Source organism: Carica papaya, chromosome 2 (assembly GCF_054855325.1).
Source record: "Carica papaya isolate Zhongbai chromosome 2, ASM5485532v1, whole genome shotgun sequence".
Lineage (NCBI taxonomy): Eukaryota > Viridiplantae > Streptophyta > Magnoliopsida > Brassicales > Caricaceae > Carica > Carica papaya.
This window is the reverse complement of record NC_142310.1, coordinates 1,295,124-1,315,312: the sequence shown is the minus strand read 5'-3', so window position 1 is coordinate 1,315,312 and position 20,189 is coordinate 1,295,124. Positions and strand designations below refer to the sequence as shown.

Sequence of the window (20,189 nt, the reverse complement as noted above, 5' to 3'; positions counted from 1 at the left end):
AATTTTAAAAAATTTGTCACAGAATATTCTGTAATGAATCATATTTTTCTTAGAAACTGATACCTTCTGCAGGCCATCGTTTCCAAGACTGGGAGTTTTCTGATCACGTGTTTTGATAATATTTTGCCAAGACATGTAAGAGCAAGTACATGGCTGCTGGAGACTCCCATGCAAATTATATGCGCACACACACACACATATATATATATATATGTATGGGTATATGCATACACTGATGGCAACCGAGGTAATAACAGCATAATCAACTTGCTACAACTATGTAAAACCTGTTCCACATGACTAAATCCTGTGCAAAACCATGCCAAAAATTTAACTAACTACACAAAAGCTGTTCAGATCATCCGGGAAGAAATTGTATCTTGCATCCTCAGGCGATGAACTCTAAGAGACAGTACAAAAATGTAAAGCAACACTAACTTTCATGCTTTAATGAGGAGCTCTACTCACTAGTACAAAAAACAAGGGACCAAGAAGATAAATCACTGCCAAGCCTGATTGCTGTCCACCATCAGACGATTTCCGGTAGTCGTTACTTTCCCAACCCTTTTTCCAGGCAGAACCACCATCATCGACAGATGCTTCTCCCTTCTTCAATCCACCCACCTTCTCTACCTCCATGATTCCCATCACTACTATCCTCTCAACCTCGCTTGTTCCAACCCGAAGATTGATCCTGATTAAAAGACCTTCCTCCTCTGCCAAACTGATTCCTACCTCCTCGGAAACCTCCCCCCCTCCTCCCAGAATTTCTTGCCTCACTCCAAGACCTTTCTTGTTTTCCCGAACCTTCACCGTGTTGGCCCCAACTCGAGCCTCCATCTTGTTTTCCCCAACCAGAACCTTCCTCCTGCTTTCCTCCGCTGGAACCTCCCTCTTCTTTGTTCCAAGATCCTTCTTGTTTTCCCCAACTTGAACCTGCATCTCCTTTTCCCCGCCCAGAACTTCCATCCTGTTTACCACAACCCAGACCACCATTTTTTTTATCACACCCAGAATTCCCACCCTGTTGACCCCAAGAACCTCCTCCTTGTTTCCCCCAACCAGAACCTCCCTCCTGCCTGCCTCCACTGGAACCTCCTTCTTCTTTATTCCAAGATCCTTCTTGTTTTCCCCAACTTGAACCTGCATCTTTTTTTCCCCACCCAGAACCTCCATCCTGTTTACCCCAACCCAGACATTCATCTTTTCTATCACAGTCAGAATTCCCACCCTGTTGACCCCAAGAACCTCCACCTTGTTTCCCCCAACCTGAACCTGCATTTTTTTTATCACGACCAGAATTACCGCAATGTTGACCCCAAGAACCCCCATCTTGTTTATTCAAGCCTCCAGCATCTTTTAAAGAGCTGATTGGATCACCGGCGACTGCTGTGGCCTTGCCCCAGCCATCAGAAGCACTGCTTCCAGTGCCAGCTTCATCTTTATTTCCATCTTTTTCCCAACTCCGACCTTCATCCTGTCCACCTCCAATGAAACCTCTCTCTTCTTTATTCCAAGATCCTTCTTGTTTTCCCCAACCACAACCTCCATCTGGTTTTCCGCAACCAGAATCCCCATCTTGTTTACCCCAACCCGAACCTTCATCTTTTTTACCACAAAAATTCCCAACCTCCTGATCCCAGGAACCCCCATCTTGTTTATTGCAGCTCACAGCATCTTTTGAAGAGCTGATTGGGTCCCCAGCAACAACTGCAGCTTTGCCCCAGGATTCAGAAGCATTGCCTCCAGAGCCAGCTTCACTGTTTGCTTTACTCCAGCTGCTCCAACCACCAACTTGATCACGGTTAACAACAGGCCTTTGATTCCAATCTGCATAATTCAAAACAACAAATCAACTGAAGATAGAATCTCAATAAAAAGCCATAGGTCATCTATGTGTAGATATACCTTTTCTCACATTATACTCAGAACTAAAAGAATTTGCAGGACCAGACTCTGGCTGAGACTGCAACCATCACAAAATTCAGCATGTTAAGCTCTTAACATATAAATACTTGTACACTTTGTACACGCAGATGAGTAAAATAATTTTAAGAAGTTCAGCACCAACCGAATGAGACTGTCCCCGATCAAATGACCGTCCTCTGCCAAATTGATTTCTAGCTCCTCGAAAACCTCCTCTCCTCCCACCTGATCCACGACCCCTATCCAAGTTGCATTTTTCTCCTTGTTTGTTCCAAGAGCCTCCATCTTGTTTGCTCCATGAGGAGCCACCTTGCTTCCTCCAATTAGATCCCCCTCCTTGTTTGTTCGAAGAGCTTCCATCCTGTCTGCTCCACGAGGAACCTCCATCCTGTTTAAAATCCCCGTCTTGTTTGCTCCATGAGGAACCCCCTTCTTGCTTACTCCAAGTAGATCCCCTTCCTTGTTTGTTCCAAGAACCTCCATCCTGTTTTGAGTCTCCATCTTGTTTGCTCCATGAAGAACCCCCTTCTTGCTTGCTCCAAGTAGATCCCCCTCCTTGTTTGTTCCAAGAGCCTCCATCCTGTTTCAAATCTCCATCTTGTTTGCTCCAGGTAGATCCCCCTCCTTGTTTGTTCCAGGAGCCTCCTTCCTGTTTTGAACCCCCACCTTGCTGGCTCCAAGTAGATCCCCCTCCTTGTTTGTTCCAGGAGCCTCCTTCCTGTTTTGAACCCCGACCTTGCTGGCTCCAAGTAGATCCCCCTCCTTGTTTGTTCCAAGAGTCTCCATCCTGTTTTGGATCCCCATCTTGTTCGCTCCAAGTAGATCCCCCTCCTTGCTTGTTCCAAGAGCCTCCATCCTGTTTGCTCCATGAGGAACTTCCATGCTGTTTTGAATCTCCATCTTGTCTGCTCCATGAGGAGCCACCATCTTGTTTGCTCCAAGTAGAACCCCCTCCTTGTTTTCCCAAAGAAACTCCATCTTGTTTACTCAAAGAATCTCCATCTTTCCTCCCTAAGGAAACCACATCTTGCTTGCTCTGGTTCTCCTCTAGCTTGCTCCATGAGGAATCCTTATCCTGTTTGCTCCATGAGGGGCCTCCGTCTTGTTTGTTCCAAGAACCTCCTCCTTGTTTGCTAGAAGAACCACTATCTGGTTTGCCCCACGAGGAAACCCAGTCTTGCGTGTTCCCATCTTTTTTGTTCCATGAAGAGTCTCCATCTAGCTTGCTCAAAGAAGAACCGCCATCTTTTTTCTGGCAAACACCTCCATCTTGTTTGATATGGTTTCCCTCTTGTTTGCTCCATGAGGCATCCCCATCTCGTTTGCTCCAAGATGAGCCACTCTCTTGTTTACCATGAGAATCTCCCTGTTTGCTCCAGGATGAACTTCCATCTTGCTCACCACAAAAACCTGTTTCTTGTTTGCTCCAAGAGGAACCCCCTTCCTTACCCCAACCAGAACCGCCATCTTGCTTTCCCCAACTAGGACCCCTATCTTGCTTTTCCCAAGATGTTCCTCCATTATTGCCAGAAGCCATTGGCTTGCTCCAACTCTCAGTCTGATCTTCATTACTAGAACCACTTTTCTTCCAACCTGCTGCATCATCTCCAAAATTCTTTGTGCAGCCAACCTCAGCAGTTTCACTTCCACTGCCTATTTTAGCTTTCTTCCAGCCACCCGCTTGATCAGTTTCTGCTTCCTGCTGAGCCCAGCTCCGACAAGCATTTCCACAGTCTCCAGTTGGATTCTCTGCTACAGGCATGGAACTGTTCCAGTTTGATGTGTTTCCACCGGCACAATCGTTGTTGCTCCACTTCTCAGAGGTCTCCTTGTTGTGGCAGCTATTCCAAGCCTCTTTCGAAGAGCCTAATGAATCTCCAGTGGCACCCCAACCATCAGATCCACCATTGCCAGAGCCATCTTCAACAGTAGCTTTTGCCCAGCTGTTCCAACCACTAACTTGACCATTACCAATAGGTTTCTTGCCAGCTGCTGCTGCTCCCCAAGTTGAATTTTGATTTGAATCTGCATAAGGTAAAGAACATAAAATATTCATTTATAGCTCCTTTGTCAGAAAAAGATTGGTTACCAAGCATACCTTTTAAATTACTCTCCTCAGAACCAAACAGATTAGCAGGATTTGGCTGTGTCTGAAGCTTCAACCATTAGAAAATCAATGGTAATAAGATTATTAAATACTAAAGGTTGAAAAACTGTAACATGCATCTGAGTGTTAAAATAAATGCATTACACACAGGAAAATGTCTCAAGGAAGTTTGGAACTAACCGAGATGCCAGAGGTGTTGAAACTAGGCCAAGAACTCCTGCAAGAAAGTGCTACCAAAGGTAAGATTATGAAGGATATTCCCGAGAGAGTGTGCAGACCGAGGAAAACAAGAGGCTAAACCATAAATAAGTTCTCTTAAAAGGACAATTTAAACCATTATGTGTTTGAATAAAAAGTGCAAACTGCATATTGATATAGACACCAAGGGTGTGTCGCCCATGTACAATATTTACAACTTAAACCATTAATTAAATGATAGATCACAGAACAGTGTGATAGTTGTCTCTAGCCAACAAAGATTAACCAAGAAAATTTTTAATGCAAGACCGACTTTGTTATAATGTTCATGAAGTACCAACCAAAGCAGCCAGAATAAAAAGCTATCCAGCTAATAACTATGACTAGAAAAGCTCACCCAAATGGACATTAACTCTTAAGACAAGTTTCTCCAACAATGACCACCTTGGCATTAGCATGTTAGTGTCCACCAAGTCATGCAATCTAAAGGTAAATTGAATTACAGTACACTTCTAAATGATACAACAACCCAAACAAAGTCATTAAGGTGGATTAACTAAACTGCACAAGTTATCAACAAAATCCATCAGTATATTAACAAAAGAATATAACCCACAGAGCCCATCATCTAATAATGCACACTTAAGAAGGGCACCATGTCCATATAAAAGAAATTTCAAGGGCTACATAAGAGCATTATAAAAATTTAGTCAGACAGTGACCACTCTCTGCAGAACACCAGATACATGTGCCAGACATGTACTAAAGTCAAATTGTTGAGAATTACAATTTAAGCCCTTATGATTTGTACTAAAGTCAAATCCTGTTGTTTAATGCAACATTCAAATATCATGGGGTTTCTCTATTGGTCACACTCACCAAGACCTTCAAAATAAATCCAAATGCAGAAACCTCAAGCCTGAAGGTAGTGAATAAATAAATAAATAAATAAACCACAGAATAAAATACCAAACCAAGAAATTAATAACTTTCTAAAAGTTAACAGTATTAGTGACTAATGGTGAAACTGGGAAAAAGTAGAATTTTTATCAAAAAAACACAGGTACTAATTGCCAAACTGCAGTTAGTGAAACCGTATTTTTACCATAAAATTAATATAAGATAATTGGAACTCAAGTGGAACTTAAACCTAAATAATGTAAAGGGGGTTTAACAAGACTTACATCTACAAGATTCAGAAATTACCAGAAAATTTATTGATCAATGTGACACAGTATAAAGCATCGGAAGACCAAAAGATATTTCTTATTTACTCCTTTTGGAGCACAGGATCTTCTGCTTGACATTAATTTTCAACGGGAGACGACAAACCATTAATGAGTACAAACATCAAACACAAGTAAACTTGCAACTGCACAAAACTCTCTGTTTGCCCAAACATTAGGTAACAAAAGGACATTGCCTATAAACATGAACAGGAAAGCCATCTAGTAACAGGATGGCTGGACTGCAGATATTACGTCAAATAACATGCCTACAAGTCAAAATAATCATTCTCCTTTTGAAATTATGCCTAAATGAAATTTGTCAAAGTAGAAGCCTAAAAGTATATTACAGGCTACCATTAAAAGAAAAGGCAACATATGAAAAACACAGGTAGAATAACAAGGTGCTCAGCTAACAAACTCTCCCAAAAATAAACGTACTCTGCAAGTCAAAATAATAATCTCTATTTACACGGTATGCGTACATTTAACATGAAATATGCCAAAACAGTAGAAAACAATTATATGACAAACTACCAGATAGCTAACAAAGTGCTTGAATAAAAAGGAAATCAACCATAACTTACCTTTCAGCTGAGGGCCTTCCACCATTCCATCTATTATCACCCCCTGCAGATGCACCTGCTCTATCCAACCAATCTTTCCGAAGTAGAAAATGCAAAAAATAGAACAAACATGAGTTAAATCTCATATTAAAGAAGAAAGTGAACAGAATAAGCAAAGGTATACAACTTTTCCATGGAAGAAGTTAGAGCGAAGTATATATGGAACTCTCGACTGATTGCAACTGACTGTATTGACATCAAGAACATATTCTATTCCAAGTAATAAATTTCAAACTTTGAAACAACAAAGAGATTTCTACCTCCAGAGCTGCCCTCTGCTCCAAGTAGATCAAAGGGTTTCAATGAACCAGATCCTGTATCATCCCTTTTGAGGCAAGGAATAGCCAATCAGAACTTACAAATATTGGAATAAGCAACAAATGCAAGAAAAAAAATCACTCTGATGCAAGTGGCGAAAACAAAGAAAGTCTACCCGAGAGACATGGCAGAACTCCTCCCACGAACCTCAGAAAGATACTCAGACTTGACTGCATAATAAGACATCAATTTTAACAAGAATGGAAACTGCTAGAAAGACACTAGAGTCACCTGCAAACCAACAGCAAACGGACCAGACACCATTAACAAACCTGTAAGAACCTTATGCTGGGAATCTAGTTTCACTGTAACATCAGAGAAGCGTATTGCCAAGACACGACAGAGGTAACCCTTTAATGGACCCACTCGGATTCTCAAGGTTTGACCGACAGAGAACATACTATCATTATCTCCTCGGTTAACTGCATTTCAGAATAATTATTCAGTATTATACTTTTTGGTTTGAAATAAATATTGGCAGACGTCGATTACAATAGCAATTTAATTTACTACACATACAGTTACTATTGCTTTCTCTCGCTTGCCATGGCTTTTTGGGCGAAAGAGGAGATTTTGGAGATGAAGAAAAATCTCCAAAACCAGAAGAACCTGCTTCATCATTCTGAACAAAAGGGATAAATTCTTGAAATTGTTAAGCTTCAAAAATTTATGAGAAAAAGGAAGGGCCCAGCGGAAAGTTTCAAAGACAAACCTTTTCACTACATGCATCGAAAGAAAGCTTGATTTTCTCACACATTGAAGACTTGCAGCAGAAATAACCCCCATTTTCTGTTTCATTTTCATCATACAGAAATAAGATCCCTCTATATACTTGTTTTACAGTCCCTTGCTGACCCTGCAGATGGTGACTAAGTAGTGTTAAATGTCATTGTGCTTTAATGAATACCTACTTGAACAGAAACTGTCAGACAGAGAAAATCAGGTTGTAATTTCTGGTAACTGTCAGACCTCAGATGGACCTTCTGCAACCTTCACAAGATCATTAACTGATACATTCTTTGTGTTCCGATCAAAGGCAGTAAATTTTGTATCTATTGGTCCACTCTTTATCTCTTTCATGTCAACAGAGACAACATCAGGTCCATCTGAACCTTTCAAAATCTGGAAATTTTAGCAACAGGTAAGTGGTGAACAATAAACTGATTGGGTGAATAATGTAATTTGAATACCTTATAACAATTGTCTTTCTCCATGCCTAAGATAAGGCCAAAATCTTTTCGGCTGCAATAAAAAGATCATTAACGCAAAAATTTAGGTAAATAAGCACACCAATGTATGCTAGCAAGGATTACAAAATTCTGTGCAGGAATTACCCAAAGCACACGAGATCATATAAATCATATTTATTCGCCATGCTAGACCCTGATGAGCCTTCCCCTTTCCCACCAGACTTTGATGAGCCCTCTCCTTTCCCACCAGATTTCGAAAAGCCCTCTACTTTGACACCAGACCCCGATGAGCCTTCTCCTTTTCCACCGGAACCTGATGAGTCCTCTACTTTTCCAATAGAACCTGATGAGCCGTCTCCTTTCCCACCACGTTTATCAACTTCCATAGTTTGTTTTTTCTTTTGTTGACCATAAAGCTGAGAAAGCCACTCTGGATCATCTGATTCAAAATTCTCAGAAGGCCTAAATTTCAGAAGTTCCTGTTCTGAAGGTGTAACAGTATTGCAGCTTAAAGAATCAATAGATACTTTCTTGTATAAATAGCCATCTTTAAGCATCAAACCATCAAAAAAGTCAAAAAACTTCCCAGTCTCACGATCACGTCTATGTTGAATGAGAGGTCGGAACTCCCTGCATGAGTGAAATACTTAAGATATATAGACACTTTTACATATTAAGAGAGCACAAAAAAAAACTGGCACATTACTCGAGTTCACTTGAGCTGATCAATCTTGGTGCAGGTATGCCTTTCTTTGCAGTAACTCCCCCACCCTGTGTAAGAAAGAAATGAATCAAGAAAACAAGTGCGACATATGTGATTTTAGGATCTACAAATGCATCATCTTAACACAAAATAACTCCCTGAATAAATCAAAAAATAGAACGAAGCTTTCTGTCATACAAATTGAATTTCACAATTTAGTAATTGACAATAGCCTCCTAATTGGCTATTAGTGTAAGAAACCCTTGCATTTAATTTTTAAATGTAAAATCCCACTCAGGAGCAGACCAATCTTATAAATGCTAATGAATAGTCTTTTGATATAACAAAACTGACTCTGGAAGGCCGATGAGATTTATTGTGGCAAAAGAAAAGGAGCAAATACAGAAGATAAAAGATTATAGTTGTTCAACCAAGAGCTCAATTAAACAAGTAATGGAAAGACACTAGCACACAAATCAAAGGCCAGTATTATTCTTTTCCTACAGAAGAGTATCCTACCATCTAGGAACACCAAAAAGATTACCAGTCTTAGAGATACTTGTTCGAATTTATTGAGAACTCTCAGAACAAATCATTTAGCCTTTAAAAATGTTAATGGAGAGAATTTATCTTGAATGGGAATATAAATGAAAACAAAACATTTTCGGATATCATATTGTTGGCTGAACAAAAATGGTAATCTTTTGCTAATTGAGCTCTTGCAAAGGGACAGCCTGTGAAACACAGATTGATAATTAATGTCAGTCCTATCAATCAGGTCATCAATTAGAAAAAGGTGTCAAAAAACTGCCACAACTACAGCATTAGAAAACAAAGGCTATGCATGAAACTCTTGTAATATTTGTATTGCAGTTTGCTGATAGGAATATTAAGCTTCTGCAACTGCCAGTATCCAATCAAAAATAATTCCAAAGTAATAATCCAATGTCAAAAGTAGAAGCATCAAATAGTTTGGTTCCCTGATTTGTAGTTTTATTTGACATTGGTAATAGTGCTCTTTTTCTTTTATGAAGAAACATAGAAATCAATCTCAATAAAGATATCAAACACCATGGGAAAATACCTGTCATAAACAGAAAATGCAAGGAAACAAAAATAAGAAAATTAAAAGCATATTTTTATTACAAATTTTTGAGCCATTGCTTGTAGGTCAATTCTAGGTATTAGCTTTATTGTTGCTCTTCTTCGAGCTTCATTCACAGACACAACCTGCATAAAAAAATCAAATGCAAACAGATGAAGCACTAAGCTTAGCTAAAAAGCAAGAAACTGCAGCTGAAGAAACATTCTACCTGAGCAAGGTCCCCCTTGTACTTCCCATTTTTCACACGAGCCCACGAGCCCTCAGAAACTTCATTATGTTTACTCCGGACAGAAAGCAAATGCGAGATTTCATTTTTTGGTACTATAGCCACTCGACTAGAATATATACTAGAAAGTCCTTTACATGCCTGAATTAGGAATGAGAAAACATGTTTAGCTGATAATACTTACCCAGGAAAGATATCCTAATAATGACATCAGTCAACAGAACAAATACACAGGTGCTAATTTTAATACAGAAAACTGAGTCCTGAAGACAACAGCATCATCAATGCTCTCCAGTATAAAAAATAAATAAATTACCTCAATAACATCACATTGCTTTTCAGCTTCAATGTAGATAAAACCTTTTATATGCTCAATAGCAAATACAGATATTATCTCCAGTTTGGTACCGAGGGATTTCAAGTCAACAAACTTCTGCATGAGACAGAAAGCTGAAAGCCTCTCTCGTCCAACCTACAGGAAGATTTTTGGGGAACACAGAAAAAAGTGAGAAAATCAAAAGAACCATGCACAAAACATAAAAAGATATACCAGATATCATACCGAACATTTCACTTTCCAAATATTTGGTTCCTTAGCAGAAGGAATACTTTCTACTGATCTTTTACCCTCATAATCTTCCTCTGGATATTTAACAAATAAACCTTCCCTGTACCGCTTCTCCATCATCCTATCAAACTCTTCCTCATTTGGCTCTTCCTCTTTTGGAAGTAATGGAAAATCATCAGCTTTTCCAGGTTCACTCTTTATTTTTACGTCTTGACCAAATTCTTGTTCAATATCTGTTCTCAATAATTAGCAATAGAAAAGGCAACAAGAAGGTGAAGAAGAGTTAAAAGGATGATGAGAAGGCTATGAAGTATTATATCATAAAAGGATGATGAAACACCAAAACCAAAGTAGACTAATCATACTTTTAGAACCGATTACAAAACCAAATAATTAACAAAAAGGACAAAAGAACCCAAACAAAGAGGAGTAATCCTAACAAGCTAGGAAGGAAGACACAAAACGACTATAGCATTACTGACAAATAAAAAAGAAAAGAAAAACCACTTCAGCTTGTAAATGTGAATCCTCAAGGTGGATTTTCCATATCATCTGTAGGTTATATACTGCTGATTTGCATCTTCCATGAAAGTCATAGCAGCTTGAATAATTAACCATTTTCCTGTTGTGGTGACTCTTTTACACTTATCCAACAGTGAGATAATTTGAGTCATACAGTTGGCCCAGTGATATCCATAGCACGTTATTTACTTAAGACAAGCAAAACCACTTCATCAGCTGATGAGATATTAAATGATATATGATGCTCATCTGACTATAGAACAGAAAAGCCTGACAATCAACTAGTTTATTATCAGGCATCAACATGCAGCAGCCAATCAACTCCTGATCACTGACTTTGAAACTCTTAAATGTACCAGAGAGCCACTCATTTCAATTAGCAAATTGAACTTCATAACCTAGACAAACCATAGATAATCGTCCACCAAAAAGTTTAGTACCAGATACAGCAAACAAGGAAAGTCCAACTTCCAAACAAGATAAATGCATAACAATCGACTAGTTTATTATCAGCAGCAGATCAACTCAGCTGATCATTCCCAATTCCAAAATCTTAAATATACCAGAAAGCCATCCATTTTAATTTATAATATTGAACCCTCTAGACTAACTGTAGATAATCCGTCCACCCAAAAGTTATCATATTAAACTATATACTGCAAATCTTTGACAAGTGAGTAACTAAACATCAATGAGTAACTAAACATCAATAATCCATCCACCCAAAAGTTATCATATTAAACTATATACTGCAAATCTTTGACAAGTGAGTAACTAAACATCAATGACCATCACATAAATTCATGACAATCAACTAGTTTATTATCAGCAGCAGATATAATAAGCTGAATACTCTTGACTTCTAAAATCTTAAATATGCCAGAAAGCCACTCATTTCAGCTATCATATCGGATGACCAACCAAGATAATCCATTAACCCAAAAGTTGATGAGGAACATATATCACAAATAATATCCATGTAACCAAAACCAGTGGATATGTTCCGTGGCAAGAAGGGAAAAAAAGGTTCTACTGTATTCACAAGGCATATTACGTACTTCTAAAGAAATCAATCACATCGAGCAAGTATTCTTTTTCATAGAAGAGGCAACCACTAAACCATAGACTTGAGAGTAGAAACAAAAGATCCTTAATTTCATGGAAGATGAACAACACTCTATCAAAAGCACTTCTAGTCGTTTCCCTGAGGAAAGATTTGAAAAAACAAAAAACAGGTCAGCTCTAACCCTCAGCCAAGCCCTAACTTTAGCAGAAATGGATCCTCAAACCACCCAGCTCGGATGCAAAAGTGATAGAGTTGAATCCCGTAAGTAGTGGTCCAAGGCACTAAGAAAAGACGACTATGGACTCTTCAGTTTGGTGGAAAGGAGAATAATCATAAGGACCTTACAGAATAACCAGGTACATTTTACAACATAACCAACAAACATTCCAGTATCAGACAAAAAAACATAGTTAAGACAGAACTCCAAAATTATTCAAAGCAAAAAAAAAAAAAAATTCTTAAACCATCGGGAAAGTAACACATAATATAATGTCAACCAATGCTAGAGAGGAAAACCCAATATTCTAAAACGAAAATCTTGGAGGCATCAATAATAATTCTTCCCGCCCAAAATAAGACTTGCATGGTTCATTAGTCACCTAAATATACACCAGTACTCCTACAGAGTCGAAACGCTTGAAATTGTGAAACAAGTCCCAAAAATTACCTCAACACCACAGAGTAGACACTTGAGCAAGAGAATCAATAATTAAGAACCGTGATACGTCGCGATCTCTCTAAATAGCCCCAGAAGGAAGATATTGTAGGCCAAAGGTCGACACAAGAACTGGAAAGTTTTGTTAAAAGGAAGAAACAAGGATAAACTCAAACCCGTAGAAATTCATTCGAAAATAGGAAACTAAAGAGAAACGCAGACCGAAAACAATACTCATAAACTAGGCGAAATCCTTGATATTTTAACCCACAAAGAAGCCTCTTACTTATCGCCATGTCCATCAAACAAGCTTCGAGGTAAACAGAAAATTCTCTAAGAAAAAAATGAACAGCCACATTAAGCTCAGAATCAGTCCAGAAAGTTAGAGAAGTTAAAAGGTGCATTGATACCATGAAAAGTACCTTACAAATTCAGCCCCATTTCACTCAATTCCAAAAACCTAAAATGAAATCTATAATGCAAAACCACAAAAAGTGGACAAGACCATATACCATTTTCAAAATCACTTAATCCGTCGTAAAAATTGTCATCGTCAACGACATCAGCAGCGTCTTCAAAGAACTGTAGTACTCCGGGGTTCTTCCTCTTCCGGCTACCGGAGAAATCATCTTCATTGTAACGTTTCCGCTTCCCGGAATCGCTACCGGCAATTCCCTTTCCCTTGGCCTTGCCCTTTCCCTTCGAGTCCATCTGAATTCCCCGACCGCGATGACAATGTTAGGGGCTTTACGGAGCGCACAGCATAACACCTGAGATTCAACAGAGAGAGAGATTTGGTTGTGTTTGTCTCGCGTGCGAGAAAGTGACGTCCGGGTTATATAGTCTGACGTAAAATGGCCAACAATACTTATATTATTTAATTTAATAATATTTAATATTTAATTTATTACGATGGTGTCTCCTTTCATATATTATACTCGTCAAATACTAAATATATAATAAAAATACAATACGCAATATACATTTACAAATTTAATATATATATCATATATTTTTTAATTATATTAATAATATTATTTACAATATATAAAATAAAATAAATATTTATTTAATTACAAAATATAATTTTCTTCACAAATGCTCCTTCAATTCATTATTTATTAATAAATTAAATTTAAATATAACTTTTTACTTCATGTAAAATAAATTAAAATGTGATTAATAGTTTTTTTTTTGTATGTGATTGTCCTTGTTATTATAATTTATATATATATATATATATCAAATATATAATATTTTCACTTTAAAATATAGAATTATAAATGTTTTGGAAAGCATTGAATTCTTCTACTTGAAAAAAATAAATATTTATGATATACTTCACTTATTTTAAAATTAAATATTTTATTTTCTTTAAAAATTAATAAATTTATGTTAAATTTTTATTTTATTGTGATTATTATTTTTATATATTTGTTTATAATTTATTAAAAATATATATAATTTAATTATTATAATTTTACTATATGTTATTGTTATTGAATATTAATTCGTACCCAAATGAATTTTCGTGTTTAATTAATAATAAATCATGAATTTTCCACCTCATACCACATTATATTTATAGATGAAATGAAACTCTTTACTTGCACGTACTCAGAAAAGAGAAAAAAACTCTTGCACAGGTTTCCCGACAAACACAGACGCAGACACGTATATATATATATATATATATATATATATGTAATCCTTATACATCCATCAACCGATATAAACTGCTGAAGAAAAAAAAAACTCAAAAAGAGAAGATGCGGAAGAGAGAGAAATTATGAGGTGCGGGTTGGGTTCTTAAACCATGGCGGAGTTGTCTGGCTTGATATGGGGATGAGGCGGCGTGAGCGGAGAGGTGGAGGCGACGCCGGGCGGAGGAGCAGGTACTCCGTAAACCTGAGGATTTGTACGGATGTCTTGTCTGCCTTTAGCTCTACCCAGGAAGTAGCAGCCGAAACCAAGCAGTATACAGAAGAGAATCAACGGCAGAGATATCACCACCACCATACCCATTTTTCTTCCCTTCTTTCTGTATCCAATCTCTATATAAATATATATATACGCACACGAGAGAGAGAGAGAGAGAGAGATCAGAGATGGAAGATGATGGGGAGATGGCAAAACAGGGGAAGCTTTAGGTTTTTAAAAGAGTATTGGATCTGGGTGGGGTAGGCTTAACGTTCAAGCTTCTAACGGCTACTTTTTCTTTTTCTTTTTCTTTTTATTGGTGGAGAATTTAATTATAATTTAATATCAGAATCAAATTGTTTTCAATTGATATTTTCATTTTTAATTTAGTTTAAATTCTACTTACTTTGATTCAAAATTTATATAATATACAAAATTATAAAAAAAAAAATACAGTAGTTTAATTATTAAAATTTTTATATTCTATTTAAAAATTATAAATTTAAATTTTATTAAAAATATAAAAAATATTGTACATTCTTACAAACTGACAATAATTAATTTATAATACTTAATTTAATAAGAATAACGATGAATAAATTAGATTTAGTTTCAATAATTTTTGACTAAATGAAACATTTTAAAACCCGTAAGAGAATCTTTATCATCAATGAAATTATATACACCGAACCCAATTGCGGATACGCAATCAAGACGTCTTCCATTGCCGATAACATGAGGACAACTTTTATAATCTTTGACAACACGATTTCATATAGAATCCCGTAAAAATCTTTGACAAAATAACAATAGAATTAGTGTCGGCAAAGTTTTATGAATTAGCACGAATTCATATATAAACATATATATTACATGTCTTAAGCTTGGAATTTTCAAAGTCACACGAGCTAAATTATGAATTAAAAATATTTATTAATTATAAATTAAATCGAAAAATCGAATCAGATCAAGTTAAGTAAACTATATTAGAATTACAAAATTATGTTTGACTTGCAAGTTTTCGATGTAAAAATAGGAGAATTAAATAAACAAAATTATTTTTAATATCAATATAAAACGATTAGACGAGTATTAACTAAAATAATCTATAAATTTGATACGATTTAAAAAAATTAAACATATAATAAGTTTAGAACGAGTTCGAATTTACTTTTCATAAAAGTGAATCGGATTAAAATTTTAGTACATTTCATTATAAATCGAATCATAATCACACTTCATTGCACTAGAATCCTTTCTTCATCTTCCATTCAAAGGTATATTTACTTATAAAAACTTACATACACTCTTTCTATATACTCTTTCTTTTAGGCCAATAAAAACTAAGAAATATATTTAAATTAAATGAGTAAATTACACTCTCAAGAACCTTTTGCTAAATACTCATTCTTAGTCATACACATAAATTAATAAAATTAAAATTAAAACATACATACATACATAAATACATACATATATATATACACACATATTATATGATATTAGAAATTCTGAGATTCTATCTTCACCTAAAACGTTTACGTGATAAGACCGATATAATAAAATCAATATGTTAATTAATAAGGACAAATAACAGTTGTCATACATACATAATTCCAAATTATATATATTTTATTTTTCTTAAATTATTATTATTACCTATTCATAATTTGCAAAACATGAAAGCCACACGTGTGTGTGTATATACATATATATATATATATATATATACATATATATATATATTGAAGATACTCCATTGGCAATTGGAAGATATTAAATTAAGTAATCATCTAGAACAAATAATTGAAAAGCAAATTTGGGACCAAGATGGTCAAATTGAATATGTCATCTTCTCTATATAATATCTATATATAGGATATATATATATATATATATGTATGTATATATTTCTTCAATATCAATTAATGAAGTTGTTGATTTTTTGTGAAGAATATTTTTTTTTTCAAAGGATTTATTATTATTTTTATTTTAAATAATAAATTATCCAAAATTTTAATATAAATTAGTAAGACCCAAATTTCCATACGGGAAAATTAATTTTAATTATTAATACCACCTTCCACATGCAGTCATGGACCAATAATATTTTAATTATACAACATGGTCAAAGAACAATTTTTCTCAACTAATTAATTATATAAATATATACATATATATGTATATAGGTCATTTTTTAAAAAAATAATTGATTTTGATATGGGTTTTTTCTTAATTTTGCATTAAATTACTCATTGTATTTTTAAAAAATTATTTAAATTAATATATTTAATCAATTATCAATAATATTATTAATATTTGATATTACGTGTCATTAATTTTAATATATTTTATTTAGTAAATGATTATTTTTCACGTCATATATTATATATATTTATTTAATAAAAAATTAAAATAGAGATGAAATCGAATATAAAAATATAATACAAAGATTAAAAAAGTAGTTTAGCCTCTATATATAATATATATTTATATGATACACTTTGTTTTTAATAATTTTCAATGAGAATTTGAAATCTTTAAACTTCACTTCAACATTTGTGATACATAATAATTATGGTCATCTTATGTGTTCTATGTGTGTCTACCTTAGGGTTAAAATTTCTTAGGATCTAGTTCTTGATCGATGTCGTTTCGACGCTGGTTCCGGCCATGGTCATCTCCGTCTCCGCGGACTTCGCCTGCTCTCGGAACTTTTTATAAATGTCACTCTTGTAGAACTTCCTAGTCCTAAGAACCAAAATCAAGGATACAAAAGAACCAAAAAATGTAACAGCAGTGATTATAATGAAAGACAACTTGAAGCAGTTAACCCCAGTGCAATTCAAGTCCTGACCAGGCTTCCTGGTAAGCCCTAAAGCTGAAAGCTGCTTCTCAGCTTCCTTATCATACAAATACCCAGCTACCCTAACATTAAGCAAATAAGACCCAATTGGGCTAGCCACAGACCCAAAATTATACAAAGTGGAATAGTATTTTAGACCAAAGATTTCAGAGATTATGGCAAAAAGCAAAGGCCATTGCGCCCCAAAACAGAACCCTATAATCACAGATGCTATATAAAGACCATTAGAGATGTTGAAGGCAATTAGAAGATGACCTATGCAGGAGAAGAGGAGGATTATGGTGAGCATTAAGGGTCTTGGGAACTTGTATTTGACTAAGAAAATTTCAGAAACTACCCCAGACATGACCCTCCCTAGGTAATTCCATATGCTGACTAGTGAGACGAAAGTGCTTATGCTTTTTTTAGGGTACCCTAAAGAAGTTCCAATCTGACCCAGATTGTCAATGGCGGTTAATGTCCCACCTACTCCACAGATTGTTGCGGAGAAGAGAATAAACATGTCAATACTGAAAAGGGCTTGGAGGATTGTGTAGTCATCTCCTCTGTTTGGTGGTCTGAAAGCTGTTCTCCAACATGAAGGCGTGTTCTTCACAATTTCATGATCAGTTTCTTCTCCGGGTCTTGATGATGAGGATTGAGTTGCAGATGAATCTTGGGTGGGATCTTGGCCGGTCGCTAATGGCTTCTCTGTGATAATTTTCACAGGGTAATCATCATTCAAGGCTAGATTTTTCTTCATCTTCCAAAGCTTCTGTTCTTCAACAAAAACAACAGCTAGTGGCAAAAAGAGCAAGAAGATAACCATGGCTGCACTCCCGGCAAATTCTCTCCGAGTAAAATTAGCTGTCTTCTCTGCTATGATGATGATCATCAAAAACCCAGCAAGACCCAGTGAGATATACAGAAAATTATAAAAAACTTTAAGCTCGTTAGGGTGACGAACCACTTTCATGATCCTGATCGTCCTCAAAAACGCAAAAGAAATAGCAGCAGGCAACCAGCCGATCAACAAGATTAAAGATTTCGAGTCATCGCCATAGAAAGCATGAAAAAGCTGGGTGATTATAGCCCCACTTAGCCCAACATAACCCTTCAAGATCCCAAGAACAACTCCACGACTCTCTGGAAAATTCTTGACGCAGGTGACTAAAGCTCCAGTATTAGCAAATGACTGAGAATTTGCTCCAATGCAGATGTATAAACACATGTGCCATACTTGGGGAGCTGAGATTTTCTTGGTGACCGCCAGCCAGATCATGAAGTAACTGTAAAAGTATTCAAAGTTAAAGTTAAATTCAAATTAATACTTTCTTGAAAATAGGAGAAAGAAAGAAGAAGAAAAATCCACTAAAACACTAAGTTTTTTTAATTTGTGTTTATTGCTGTGTATATAAATACTAATACAACTCTTAAAATTTCAAATACATGAGTAATAATTAATTCTAATCCATGAACTGTAATAAGAAAACTTAAAACACTCAGTATTACAGTCTAATTCATAGATAATAATTAATTTTAATCCACTTACTACAACAAGAAAACTTAAAAGGCTTTTAATTCAAGAACTATGACCACCAACAAATACCAGAAGACGTGTATCTTTAACTCAATATAAAGTGTCTAAACTCCTTAGTTAAGTTTTCTAAATTTATAAATTATTATTTTTAACTCCTTGGTCTTACCCGAAAAAGTTGAGGACGGCGCCGATGGAGAGAACGACCCACGGCGGAGTGATCTCGTTGATGAGGCCGGAGAGGACGCCGACGTTAGCACCTAAATCTTTGAAGAAGCTGAGGAGGTTGAGGGTGGTCTGGTCGTAACCCAAGGAGGTTTTGATGTCTTGAGAGTAGAGACCGAACATGTAGGTGGCGCCGGCGGCGGCCAAGATTAGCAGACAAGCGAAGACCATGAACCACCGGCCCGTGATGACTTGGACGGCTAGGCTCTTCATGTTACCCGAGCCACCAACGCCACCATTCATGGTAGTACCATGTCCTGCAACTACCATTTTTAATCTGTTTCTTTATGTGTATATATGGTTATCAATGCTCTGTTTTCGTTAGTGGGTATCGTTGTAGATTTACAAAGAGAAGCAGAGTGGTACATATAATGTGTGTGTGTGTGTATATATATACAGACGTGGAGAGAGTGTCTGGGTGTGGATGAGAGAGAGGGAGAGAAAGAGAGAGCGAGTACGTGTGGATAAGAATGCTACCGCAAGAGGACTTCATCGTTGACTTTTAATTGATTCCGCGGAAGAATTGGGGGTGTGGAAGAAGAAATTTATTAAGTTATGGGGTTTAAAAAGAATATGTACAAAAATGGTGGGTTTCTGTGCTATTAAAGTGTATTGAGAGTATGAAATTTTTGTATTTATATATAAAAACAAAATTATTCACAAGAAAAAACATTTTGATTATTGGAGATGATGATTCCAACATGGTATCCAATCAAATCATATGTTAGGAAGATGTCAAAATGTATTACTAAAAATTAATGGATATGTCAGAAACAATTTAATGAAATTGAAATTTATACTTTAGAATTGTTATTTTATTATTAGTGTATGTATATATAACGATTCGAGAAATTTATATTTCTTACACAATAATTTAAAAGTATTAAATAAATATTACAAAATAAATTTTTTTAAAAAAATATAATAAATGAAAAAAATAAAAAAAAATATAATATACGTTATTTTATTATTATTATTAGTATATGTATATCATATGACATATAAATGTATATAATTTTTATTTAAAAAAATAAAATAATATAAATTATCATTAATCAAAATAAAGATAGAATTACTACGTAAACTAAAATTAATTTATTATAAAAATTGATTGAGGATAATAACCATAAAGTAGGTGCCCGCGACATCCGTGGCATGCGAATGAAAATTAATTAGGGAATGTATGAATAAGAACTAATTAAGTTATTGTGTATATAATGTATATG

At 35.6% G+C, this 20,189-nt stretch overlaps 3 protein-coding genes across 3 annotated transcripts; all 3 read right to left on the bottom strand.

Annotated features, from left to right (window-relative positions):
• Window positions 1-248: 248 nt before the first annotated feature.
• On the bottom strand, window positions 249-13,261 carry KTF1 (kow domain-containing transcription factor 1). Its single transcript, XM_088212487.1, has 20 exons — window positions 12,949-13,261; window positions 10,188-10,426; window positions 9,942-10,097; window positions 9,608-9,766; window positions 9,441-9,524; window positions 8,298-8,362; window positions 7,736-8,221; window positions 7,592-7,643; window positions 7,371-7,523; window positions 7,114-7,257; window positions 6,921-7,023; window positions 6,674-6,823; window positions 6,517-6,571; window positions 6,344-6,408; window positions 6,045-6,117; window positions 4,214-4,250; window positions 4,025-4,082; window positions 2,072-3,951; window positions 1,909-1,966; window positions 249-1,830 (listed from the first exon to the last, which is right to left on the bottom strand). Exons 1-20 carry the CDS (start codon window positions 13,145-13,147, stop codon window positions 662-664), a joined length of 5,385 nt encoding a protein of 1,794 aa, XP_088068613.1. The 5' UTR covers window positions 13,148-13,261; the 3' UTR covers window positions 249-661.
• A 789-nt stretch (window positions 13,262-14,050) lies between these two features.
• Window positions 14,051-14,551, bottom strand: LOC110814653 (uncharacterized). The gene has a single exon (XM_022042197.2). It carries the CDS (start codon window positions 14,459-14,461, stop codon window positions 14,246-14,248), a length of 216 nt encoding a protein of 71 aa, XP_021897889.1. The 5' UTR covers window positions 14,462-14,551; the 3' UTR covers window positions 14,051-14,245.
• Window positions 14,552-16,809: 2,258 nt separating this feature from the next.
• Window positions 16,810-19,394, bottom strand: LOC110814665 (Major facilitator superfamily protein). The gene is made up of 2 exons (XM_022042213.2): window positions 18,908-19,394; window positions 16,810-18,490 (listed from the first exon to the last, which is right to left on the bottom strand). The coding sequence occupies exons 1-2, from the start codon at window positions 19,231-19,233 to the stop codon at window positions 16,990-16,992; spliced, it is 1,827 nt and encodes a 608-aa protein (XP_021897905.1). The 5' UTR covers window positions 19,234-19,394; the 3' UTR covers window positions 16,810-16,989.
• Between the last annotated feature and the right edge of the window lie 795 nt (window positions 19,395-20,189).

What these genes read in the sequence shown, in the direction of transcription:
- LOC110814665 (XM_022042213.2), bottom strand. Translation starts at nt 19,233, where the DNA reads ATGGTAGTTGCAGGACATGGTACTACCATGAATGGTGGCGTTGGTGGC. An exon ending in GCCGTCCTCAACTTTTTCGG is followed by an intron (nt 18,491 to 18,907) that starts GTAAGACCAAGG and finishes ATACTTTTACAG; the next exon opens with TTACTTCATGATCTGGCTGG.
- KTF1 (XM_088212487.1), bottom strand. Translation starts at nt 13,147, where the DNA reads ATGGACTCGAAGGGAAAGGGCAAGGCCAAGGGAAAGGGAATTGCCGGT. An exon ending in GAGAGAAAGCAATAGTAACT is followed by an intron (nt 6,824 to 6,920) that starts GTATGTGTAGTA and finishes TCTGAAATGCAG; the next exon opens with TTAACCGAGGAGATAATGAT. An exon ending in TGAGGAGAGTAATTTAAAAG is followed by an intron (nt 3,952 to 4,024) that starts GTATGCTTGGTA and finishes TACCTTATGCAG; the next exon opens with ATTCAAATCAAAATTCAACT.
- LOC110814653 (XM_022042197.2), bottom strand. Translation starts at nt 14,461, where the DNA reads ATGGGTATGGTGGTGGTGATATCTCTGCCGTTGATTCTCTTCTGTATA.